The 12,451-nt window shown below is 42.7% G+C and overlaps 1 protein-coding gene across 1 annotated transcript; it reads left to right on the forward strand.

The window, feature by feature from the left end:
* Positions 1 to 1,890: 1,890 nt before the first annotated feature.
* On the forward strand, positions 1,891 to 5,159 carry LOC125245351 (pancreatic secretory granule membrane major glycoprotein GP2-like). Its single transcript, XM_048155899.1, has 3 exons — positions 1,891 to 3,199; positions 4,701 to 4,863; positions 5,042 to 5,159. Exons 1-3 carry the CDS (start codon positions 3,006 to 3,008, stop codon positions 5,129 to 5,131), a joined length of 447 nt encoding a protein of 148 aa, XP_048011856.1. The 5' UTR covers positions 1,891 to 3,005; the 3' UTR covers positions 5,132 to 5,159.
* The last annotated feature ends 7,292 nt before the right edge of the window (positions 5,160 to 12,451 follow it).

The raw sequence follows: 12,451 nt of genomic DNA on the forward strand, positions 1-12,451 counted from the left end.
ATTGTTCACAACAAAACTTCCTCATACCTGAAAGGAGGGCAGTAATCACATCCAAAACAGCATCCGACAGAGAAACACACAACTGATGAAAAGACAGGCTGGTGTACAACAAGCGAGCTATTAGTGCAACGAGCAATAATAAAAAAGTTAGCAAAACGCTACGTGCTAACAGCACATACCTGAAACCGCTGAAACAAACAGAAAAAGGGGAGGATCCGGATGTGACGCATCCCAGACTTCTTCTTCTTCTTCTTCTTTGGTTTTTTACGCATCCCAGGCTGAAACCAACCATAGACTGTAAAAAAATATGGACGTAGTGTCCGTGACGTCACCCATAGAGTTCTGAATAGCAGTTTTGCAAATGAGGCCGCGGCCATCTTAGCTGCACATGACTGCACGTCACTCACGGATAACTGAAAATGGGCAAAGAGGCGGGACGAAGTTGGAGCCCATGCGACTTGTTGCTGAAACCACGCCCGCCCTAGCTATCTATCTTAGATACTATCTAAAATATTAATAAAGATAGCAATATCATTAGAAAGTACTAAAGGATTACTGTCAATCTACGGTGGTTTTTTTACGATAACGTTATAGATGCTCCAACACCAGTAGGCTAATTAATTTGTGTGGGGTGTGCAAATAACACAAATCAAATGGGATTTCATACCTTTATAATGAAATAGAGATCGCGAGATGAATCCAATCCGTGGCACTTGGGTAAAATATATATATATATGTACCAGATGTATATCTCTCAAATGTTCTCTCAAACTAATGAGCACGTATCCAAAGTATAATTTTTCAAAATAGTGCAGCAGTTTTAGTTATATCCAAGCAGTGCTGTCGGAGTTGTATATCCTCCTGGTATTGTCATTGTAGTAAATCTCAGGAACAAAACTTTTAGCCAATGCCACGACGATCCAACAACGTGTGTTCCGCATGCGAGCACATGTACACAGACTGACATCTGTCTCGAGTATGCAGCAAGCCATATATTGTATGAAATAATACAGAAAAAAGCACAAATATGACTGAGATGCCAAATTCAGCGGCTGAAATGAGCTGCTGAGGTAACATGACGGCTCACAGACAGCAGCGGCATACCTGTCACTCAAGTGACCACGCCCTTAATTATGCAGAACTTTAAGGCTTAATATAATTTAAACGGATGAGCTATAAAAAAATTCACCCCCCTCAGAGTTGTCATGAAGGGCAAATTCGCAGTATAGACCAAAACCACAATATGAACCAGACTGTAAACATGTTTTTTTCTGCTGTAAACTTGGCTAATTTAACATGATGGTCAATGAGATTCTGCTCACTTCTGCAGCCTGTCCCTAGCGGCCAGTCGATGAATTGCAGTTTAATTCACTTCCGTATTGGCTTCACAAGAAACAGGAGGAGGTTGCCGCTTGAAACCAACCAGCCCTGAAATAGTGCCCACTCGCTGCTGATTGGTGTTCATGAGCGTCAATCACCACCCTTACCTCATTCATACTGTCACAATTATTAAACACTTGCAGTCTGTATAATTCATAAACACAACTTCAGTCTTTATAAATCTCTCCAACAGTATGTAATGTTAGCTTTAGCCCCATTAGCCCGAGCATAGGCTACTGTGAAATTCATTCAGAATCAAATGTAAACATCCAAATAAATACTATACTTACATGATATGATATGCTGCATGACGAACACTTTGTAAAGATTCATTTTGAGGGTTATATTAGATGTGTGAACTTTGTTTATGCAATGTATTATAGAGTCGCGTGCTTGGGGGTGGGGAGCGCGAGCATTTAAAGGGGACACGCACTGAATCGGCGCATTTACAATTATGCCCCAAAATAGGCAGTTAAAAAAATTGAATAATACAAAATCTATAGGGTATTTTGAGCTGAAACTTCACAGACACCTTCATGGGACACCTTAGACTTATATTACATCTTGTGAAAAAGGGTTCTAGGGCACCTTTAAGTGAAATTTGTGAAAAATAACCTAATAATTATAAATCAAACAGCTTATTCGTAAGTCTTGTGGAATAAACATAAGACATTAGCCTGACCACTTTGCAATGATAACATTCTCCCGCTTATATTTTTAGCGTGCCAAGCTACTCCATGTTGCCTTTAATCATCTTGTTTTACGATCAAATATATGCATTATGAACAAAGAACCGTCATTATTTCCAAGCAATGATGTGCTGAGTTAGCTAGCTAGCTAACTTTCCTGTCAGATTGTCCTACCCGGGCTTACTGCATGTGCGCACATCAATATTACATCATTGTTGTCATGATAAATAACACCAAATTACTGTATTTGCATTATTGTAAGGGTAGGTTTTGTGTTGGGGTAGATGTAGACAATAATAAAGCACAATCTGATAAGTAGCATTTTTCGCTATCGATATATACTTGTTCTAATGATTAATGCTATATCATATTGTGCTACCACTACTGTACTTGCATTATTATAAGGGTAGGTTTAGGTGTAGATGTTAATAAGGCCATAAACCACGTTAATATCATGCTGGAAGCACAATCTGATGGGTAATGTTTGCATTTTTCGCTGTCAGATTTTGCTACCTACTGTTTCAATGGGAGGTAGCAAAATCGGACAGGGTAGCACAAATTGTCAGAACACCGGCATTTCTCCCCTTGGGTTTTAAGTTTCGGGAAGGGAAAAAAATGTCCGATTTTGCTACCTCCCATTGAAACAGAAGGTAGCAAAATCTGACAAACTAATAAAATTAGTTATCTCATTTAGGACTTTACAGAGAATTTCCACCTGATGCAAAAGGGGTTAAAAGTGTTGATAAGGTTACTGTGAAAGCAGGTTTACATTCTTACTAAGGCTCAGGGCTGCAAATTGAAAGGCTGTTGGTTTGAGTCTCATAAGGCTATCACCATAACAATTTCCTTAAGTCATGGTTGCTGATATTTTTTGTTTTTGCCTACAGTGTGGTAAGTAATGAACTTCCTGCTGGACAGGGCACATACCAAATCCGCATGATACCCTACCATGATGCACAGTTTACTATTCCATATGATGAGGAGCAAGTGCAAGTGAACCAGCAGATGTATGTGGCTGTTAAGGTGGAAGGAGTGGATAGAAATCAAATCGCAACAGTTCTGGACAACTGCTGGGCCACACCAGTTAATGATGCTGGATATCATATTCGCTGGAATCTAATTAGTAGAGAGTGAGTGACTTGATGGTTTAAATGGTTTTATGATTAAATTTGTTGCAATCTCATTAAGTGAATTCAACAAAATTGGATAAAAATGGTCCATCATTAATAGGTAACTACACCATGTTCCAAATTATTATGCATGTGACATATCAGTAAGGGGGGGTGGGGTTGGGAAGGGGATATCACTGGAATGAAGGTTTATGACTGGGCAAGCGCTTTAGGACCTGCGTTTATATTACAAAAGCTTTCCAGTGCTGGAGAGAGCTAAGTGGGTAGGCCTGAAAACTGCTGCTTTGATTCCTTCACATGTGAGTAAAACTGGGTTTGAGGGTCATGATTGTCTGGAGCTGCTGTGCTACTAACAACAAACACTTCAGTGGCCAGATAGTGAGAGTTCTGCAACCGCTAAAGAATGCTGTGCTTAGTGTCATTGCATGCCAGCAGCGACTGGCCAGCAGTTCAAGACTCGGAGCAATTAGGAGAGGGTCTGGAATAGCGTCCCTTCTCTGATGAAATCAGTTTGACGGCTTGGGTTGAAAACGCGTAAAAAATTCCCCACCAGTCGTTAGTCTGCTATGAGCGAGAGATGGAGAGAGGAGCGTTAAAGTAAAACTCTGCCCACTATTCAATATACCGTTTCATTTCCCTAGCTACAGTCAGTGCGAAGGGTGGCAACACCACCAACCTTTTTACCCACCTCCATGTCCATCTCCCTGCAGATTATGCCATTTTACAGAGAGTAAGTTGCGATTATTTTACTAGTCATGGAATGGGAAATGTTATATTAACCTGTTAACAGCGATTTTCTGTGTTCATATATTTAAATAAAGGGTGATTCTTTTAATAAGTAGCCTACTGCGTTTTCTTTACTTGTCTTATTCAGCAACAAATCGGTTGAATGAATGACTCACTCACTCATTAAGACAGTGACTTGCTGCCACCTAGTGGCAGTTTAGTTTAGTTTCATTTTTAAGGTACATTTTAATTAAAAAAGTTAAAATTAGAAAAAAAAAATGTATTTAAATATTGAATTAAATTTATGTAGACAAATTGTAAATGCTGTGTAAATATATTAATGCCACTTCTCATTCTGTGTCTCCTCTGTATTGCAAAGATGGATTTTGTTGATAATGATTTCATTTGATTGGTAACAGCCATAATATATAGGCTACTATGCTAGTATTCATTTTTTTATTTCTTGAGGTCTTAAAAAGCCTTAAATTTGACTTTTAAAAAATGTGCAGCAACCCTGAAAGAGAAAAACTAAATAAACAAAGTAAAAATTATTTAGACTGATAAAAAAATGTTCCACCCAAGGATTCTATAGATATCGCGATATATCAATATCGTGAATTCTTTTGGCCACAATAACCGTGGTGTGAAAAATCTAATATCATGACAGCCCTAAAGCAAAATTGACCAAGTACATCATAAACAAGACATTCAAATTTTGCCATGCTCTAATTTTCCTTTTATTAACTTCCTTTCTAAAACTTTCCTCAATTCCTAGATGTCCAAACCCTGAAGATGCCGCAGTGGAAGTTCTTCAGAATGGTATTGATACAACAAGCCATTTCTCCTTCAGGATATTGACCTTCTCAGGGATTTCTGACCACATCTTCCTGCACTGTGAGGTTCATCTTTGCCTTGTACAGAACGGCCGATGTGCACTGGTAAGTTTGGACAGTAAATCTTAACTGCAATGCTGCATTACTGACAATAGCCTTCAAGCAAATTGTGTACTTTTTACAACATGTCTTTCTAAAAGAAAACACACTCAACAGCCTTTGCATTGTAGAAAGCATGAATTGAATTATACATTTATTTTTTCTTTTTGTCTGTCATTTTCAGTTATGCAACCATGGATATAGAACTAAAAGGCAGAGATCTTTGGACTTCCTCTACTCTGCAGCAATCTCCATTGGTCTGAAAGCTCAGTAAACCTGAAAAATAAAAGAGCCTGCAATTTTAATCAAAATATTCTGTATATATATATATATATATATATATATATATATATATATATATATATATATATATAATGTCATGATCACCGTCTGCCCCTGTCTAGTTCCGGACTCCATTTCCCATCATCCCCCTCGCCAGTCACATGCTCACACTCACCACCAATCAGCATCGGCCACATCCACCCTTGCACACCTCACTGATCACCACAGCCAGCTGCAGCTCATTTACAGGACTATAAAAGTCTGTCACACACACCACCTCACCGCAAAGTCTTGATTACCATTGTGTAATTTCTGAGCGTTTCTATCCTGTCTGCCTGCTTGTTATCGTTCCTGCCTGTTTCTTGTTTTTGACCCGTTGCTGCCTGTCCTGGTCTTTGCCTGTCCCTTCACTACGACTCTGCCTGTTCCTCACTGTTCCTGTTTGTTCCTGTTTTGACCCTGCCTGTACGACCATTCTCACTTGTAAATAAATGCTGCACTTGGATCTCCCGTCTGAGTCTCCGCTCGTTACAGAAGACTTCGCCAACTACGATCCAGCAGCTTCTACGAGTGTGTCCAGCCTCAGCATGGACCCAGCCACATGTCTTGTCAGCCTTCGTCAAGGTAACTGTACCCTGGAGGCACATATTCAAAAGTTTCTGGATATAGCCCACCTATCTGATCTACCTGACTGTGCCCTCATTGACTTTTTCATTTACGGATTAAACGAACCACTTAAGGACTATTTACTCACCAATGGTCCCCGAGGGTCGTTCGTGGAATTCCTGGACTTTGCCCTGCTCACAGTGGGTTCAACTTTTACTGTGGGGGTCGCAGAGGAATGCAACACCACGCTGAACCACATAATGGCGACCGCTACAGACAGCGCACACAAAATGGCGGATGCTACAACGCCCCATCACGTCTCCACTGATCGCCCAGAGCAACGGCACGTCTCTGCTGATCGCCCAGGGCAATGCCACGTCTCCGTTGATCGCCCAGAGTCACGTCTCATCTCGAGATCAGTCAGGGAGCGGAGAGGATTGCGTTGCAGTGTGGCAGATCCACCGATGACGTCAGCACGAGCGGCTGGCATCCCCAAGCATCCACCAGCCGCTTCGCCCTCAAGCCAGCCGGCCACTACGCTCTCAAGCCGGGAGGCCGCTTCGCTCTCAAGCCAATCGGTCGCTTCGCTCTCAAGCCAGCCGGTCGCTACGCTCTCAAGCCAGCCGGTCGCTACACTCGCAAGCCCGGAGGCCGCTACGCTCGCAAGCCAGCCGGCCGCTACGCTCTCAAGTCCGGTGGCCACTTCATTCTCTAACCCGGCGGTTGCTTCGCTCTCAAGCCCGGCGGCTGCTATGCACTCAAATGCACCGGTTGCCACGCACTCAAGCCCCCTGGACGCGATGGACAAAATGGCTACTTTGCCAGTGCCCATGGGCAAGATGGCCGCCCCCTCGGTGATTAAGGATGTAGGGGGTGTTCCAGCCATTCAGTCCGCTCCAGAACCCGCTGCAGCCAGTGAGTCCGCTTCAGAACCCGCTTCAGCCGGTGAGTCTGCTCAAGAATCCACTCCTACCGGTGATTCATCGCCTCACCCTCGGAAGAAGAGGAGGAGGAGGAAGAAGGCTTCTTCCCCTCTTCAGGGCTCGGAGGTCCTCCTCGAACCCGCTGTGGGTCTGGTGACCACTCCAGAGGTCTTCCTTGCCCTGCCAGCACCACCCAAGCTCCTTGCGCTGCCAGCGCCACCCAAGCTTCCAGCCCTGCCAGCGCCACCCAAGCTTCCAGCCCTGCCAGCGCCACCCAGCTTCCCCTGCCAGCGCCACCCAAGCTTCCAGCCCTGCCAGCGCCACCCAAGCTCCCTGCGCTGCCAGCACCACTCAGGCGTCTTGCCCTGCTGGCTTCACCCACACGCCTGGCCCTGCCGGCGCCACCCGAACTCCTTGCCCCGAACCTGCAAGGGCCCCGCTGAAATCCCCAGAACTTTTGGGGGGGGCAGTGCCTGAGGGTGGGAGCTTGTGGGTGGGGCGCTCAACCCGTTAAGGGCCCCTGAACTGCTATGGCCATCTATGGACCTGACCCGCTGGGGCCCTATGAACCTGACCCGCTGGGGTCACCTATGAACCTGACCCGCTGGGGTCACCTATGGACTCTGACCCGCTGGGTCACCTATGGACCTGCGCTGGCCGCCTGAGCACCTGACCTGCCGTGGCTGCCTGAGCCACCTGACCTGCGTGGTGCCCAAGGCCCTGGACCCGCCGTGCTTCCTAACACCCCTGACCCGCTGGCTGCCCGAGGCTCTGACCCGCCGTGGCTGCCCAAGCTTCTGGAACCTGCACTGGAGATCCGTTCCCGTTCCCCATTAGATCTCCAATGCACCCACCCCCCCTCCCTTATTGGTGTCCTCTACGGCACGAGGACGCGCCTTCCGGGAGGGGGGCGCTATGTCACGATCACCGTCTGCCCCTGTCTAGTTCCGGACTCCATTTCCCATCATCCTCCTCGCCAGTCACATGCTCACACTCACCACCAATCAGCATCGGCCACATCCACCCTTGCACACCTCACTGATCACCACAGCCAGCTGCAGCTCATTTACAGGACTATAAAAGTCTGTCACACACACCACCTCACCGCGAAGTCTTGATTACCATTGTGTCATTTCTGAGCGTTTCTATCCTGTCTGCCTGCTTGTTATCGTTCCTGCCTGTTTCTTGTTTTTGACCCGTTGCTGCCTGTCCTGATCTTTGCCTGTCCCTTCACTACGACTCTGCCTGTTCCCTACTGTTCCTGTTTGTTCCTGTTTTGACCCTGCCTGTACGACCACTCTCACTTGTAAATAAATGCTGCACTTGGATCTCCCGCCTGAGTCTCCGCTCGTTACATATAAATTATTTAAAGAAATTTCTTGTCTTTAAACATCTAGATTTCAAAGAGATATTGCAGATATTTTAAATAAACATATCACTTATGAAAATTAACTGGTTGGTGAAAAAGGATTTTGGAGGAACTACTACATTTAACCCAGAGAAGAAAAATTAATTCTTTTAAAAATCTCTCTAATAACTCTGTATACATATTGTTACATTCACGCCTTCCCGGACTCCAGTTCCCGGCATCCTCCTGTTCTCTAAACTTGTCTTCACTTCCCGCATCAGTCTTCCCGCCATCTCCCCTGATTCCCTGCACCTGTTGTCCTCGTCAGCACTCCCTTTAAGTTGGACTCACTCCCTGCACTCCTTGTCCGTGATATTGTTTGCCTTTGTGTGTTATGCTGTATTTCTAGTCCTTGTTTATTATTAAAGCCTAACTTATTGCGAATTTCCGTATTCGCCTCATCTGTACAGCAGCACCTATAACACGTATATTGCTTTATAGCAGGGGTCATCAACTATATTTGTCCAAGGGCCAGAATTTTTCACTGCAGACTCTGTAAGGGCCAGATACTCGTAATATAAAATAAAATTCGAATTGTATCCTAATACTGTATGTTATTATTTGATATACTAATTCTAATTCCAAATTTATGTTATTTTTTACATATTACCTGTACTGCAGCAAGCCACCAGGGGGCGATAGCGATATTTTAGGCTTCATATTTGTGAGGCTTTCAAGCTGTCCATCACTGTCACGCAATTGTGCGCAAATCCCAGGCAAGGAAAATTTTGACATTTGTGAAAAAATGAGCACGTGAAACAATAAAAGATGTTCAATGAGAGAACGCGTTTATCGTCATTCTTGACTGAAGGCAGGCTATGGCACAAGCTTTTTTTCAGAAGGCTTTTTGTTTCGTTAGATTAAAAATAAAAAACGGTTCTCATTCCCCCTTGAATAAGGCCGGCGACACACTGGCTGCGTGAGCGACTCAGCTGCGTGGCGTGTCCGTTTTTATTTCGGCTCCCATATTTAACAGGTTGGAGTTTGCACACTGAGACACGCGTCTCAGGCGCGCTCGAGCCACGCAGAAAACGCGTGCATGCTAGAAATAGAACCGACGCGTGTTCCAGCAACGGGAGTGTTCTCTGGCTAGAGCGCAGAACAGCGGAGTTTGTGCATGTCTGAGCTTGTGTTTTGTTGCTTTGACATTGTGGAAAATAGAATAATAGACAAAATGTATTAGCATTTTTACCCGTTATTATCAATCTAAATTAATCTCGTTTTAATTTAACTTAATTTCGTTTTTCTTTGTTTAAATTTCTGTGTCAATTTGTTAGTCAGAAAATTATTAGACTACCTTAAAAGTATTGCTTAATTTAACAGACCTGTGTGTGTGCGTTTTATATCACTAGTGCAGTGTCCGTTCTCAGAGCATAAGCCCTGCCCGCGTGAGGTGCGCCGCTTCCCGCTCGCGCTGCTCTAACTGTAGTTTACTAAAAGTTTATTAATTCTGAATGTGTCGCGTCTCGCGTGTCCATCTATATTGCACCAAATGCGACACTGCACTCCCCTGTGAAGTCGATTGGATGAACGGTTCTCGAAATAATAAAAATGCAAACGGATATACAGACACAGATTCCTGCCTTTATTAGAGAGAAAAATATGTTCAGCCCCTCTCTCCGAAGCTTCGAATAGTCGATGTTCATCAAAAAATGGTATTCGGACCAGCCCTAAACTTTTTCCTCTTACAAGGCTATTCCTGAATTCAGTATTATTCTGGGGGCCGGATGGAAATCTCTGGCGGGCCGGATTTGGCCCGCGGGCCGCCAGTTGACGTTGCATGCTTTATAGTTATAGATGAAGTGTTATTCAAAACAGTATATACAAAACTAAGTTCTTGGGTGTATATGAGTTACATTTGGGTGGATATTTACTATAAGTGGAATTAAATGAAAGTCTTTCTTTCTCTTTGTTCAAGGAGTAATCTTGGAACATATACCAAACTAACCTTGAATAAAACTCTTAGCAATTAAGAAAAAAACTTTGTGACATTTTTTTCTTACGTTTTAGTTTCATGTGTTTCGATTGAATTAAATATTTTAGTGCTTCTTACAGAGTACATAGTATTGCAGAGAATGAACATCACTCAGAGGTCATGCATCTCATAAAATGTAACTGGTTAGTTCTGACAGAGTAAGAACAATAGCATTTACTCATTTATTGTACTTGTGTGCTCATTAAAAAGAAGTTACACCCATCCAGAAATAAATATGAGTTGTTCCTCTCAATGTAGTATAAATTTGTTGGCAAGGCAGGCAAGACATGACAGGACAAGACACCCAAACGGGGAAACATCCACAACTGACACACACACACACACACATACAATTACATATACACATGCTCTCCCTTTCATTAATGCTGTGTATCGCTCTGGGGACTGTAAGCTGGATCACGAACAGTTGGTACCGATCCATCCTTGAGTAACAACTTTTTGGCAAAACCTGTTTTGTATTGTACCTCTGTACTGACATTCTTTCATAAATCAGTCTGGTGTAAAATGATTCGCTGAGACATAAACAAATTTAAATATATGGGGGCGCATTCCCTTCAAAAATAAAACTAATCCACTGCATCTTCAGCGGCTCTGATGTCAGGAGTACATGGAGACTGCTAAAGCCTGGAGAAAATGGTGGACTGTGTACAACTCGCTAATTATCATTCCTGAGAATACTTTGTTACACCAGAAGATATATAATATCCATACTTGAATGCTTTGAGGGAAACACCTTGATAAAGACTGTATGAGTATAAAGAAAGTGTTATACTTTATCAGCCACTGGGTAAGGATCAGGACTTACAGGACCATGGGAGTAATATTGTGTTCTTTGCCACACAATGCCACACCCTGTGTGAATAAATATTCCTTTCCACTTTTTACATTGCTTATGAGAGATAACCATGGTCACAAAGTTGTTGTTGCATACATAATATCAAGCAGTGAGACCCAAGAAACCCTTAAGCTTGCACTTCAGAAGCTACAACCTTTGTTCCCTAAGAAACCAAGGTATTTAAGGAACATCCATTGGTGAATCCACTTTTGGATTGGATCCAGCAGTGTTGAACAAGGTAACCTAATTTTGGTGCTTCATAGTTGACAAAGAGGAGTGAAATAAATGCTTTGAATGAAGTTTAATTTTGATGAGTCTGATTTTCTTCTCTACTGGTACCATGTACTTCAAGTAAGAGATTTAAAATAATAATAATCATTGTAATAATACTTACATAATCCATTACATATGTCCTGGTTCACAGACTGTTGTTCAGTGGTTTATGAAGTCAGATTCTGGTGTTAGTGGGCCACACTGTATTGACGTGAAGTCAGAAGAAACATTTAACAAAGCAACTGGAATGATGGAAAAGGTCAGGATTTACCACATCACAAGAGAAGAAATATAAATGCATAATGTACCATCCGAATAAAACCCTTCGCTTTCCTACAGAACCTGTCCAGCAGAGTGCTTCTGCAGTTGCCCTAAAGGTGGTGGACTATGCTTTTAAATGAATGAAAGTTGGTTTACAAACGTAACAACTCTGAAGAAGATGGGCCCTCTTAATTTAGAGCTCTTCATAAACTGTAAACCTTTCAGGAGTTTTCCTCGTTCATTCTTGTGAATGTTTACATCCCTCCAAATGTGTGTGAGCATGACACTACTACAGCTGGCTGAACAAATTTGAAATTTAACAAATGTGACAAATGCAACCTCTGGGAGATGAAGCCTTCGAAATTGAGACAGATATTGATTCTTCCACTGGCGTTGTATGGATTAGTATCATTATTATATCTGTATGTGCTTTTCAAAGCTTCAACTTTTCAGAACCAATTCACTTATATTAAATGGACTCACAGAGATGGATTATTTCTCTATAAATCTGTGTGTTTGACTGAATTAAGAAAGACATATACATCTGGTATGAAATGAAGATAAATGATGAGAGAATTTTCATATTTTTGGTGAACTTTCAGTATTCACAAATAACATCAAATCATTAATGTATTCTTTCTTTTCTTTAAAGCAGTAGGAATGGCAGCTCAAAACTTCCTACCTAATATCCAGACTTCCACAGACATTGTGAGGAAGATGACTCTGTCTTCACATCCAGAATCTGTGAATGAGCTAAAGAGAATGATAAAAGAAAACCTAAAAAGCTAGACTTTGACTAACCTATCATACGAAGATCCAGATTTTGATGGGCAGCTGTGTTCCCTTGTAGACATTGAAGAACTTCCACAGAATGCTGTACTAAAAGCTGTGCGATCCAAGATTGATGCAAGTTCAGTAGAATCAGGTGACAAAACATTGCCCCATGCTGTGATTCCAGACAGGGCTGAGAGATGGCCAGATGTTTTTTCAGTGCCAACTTTTTCTTACAA

This window comes from Megalobrama amblycephala, linkage group LG14, assembly GCF_018812025.1.
Source record: "Megalobrama amblycephala isolate DHTTF-2021 linkage group LG14, ASM1881202v1, whole genome shotgun sequence".
In the NCBI taxonomy this organism is placed as follows: domain Eukaryota; kingdom Metazoa; phylum Chordata; class Actinopteri; order Cypriniformes; family Xenocyprididae; genus Megalobrama; species Megalobrama amblycephala.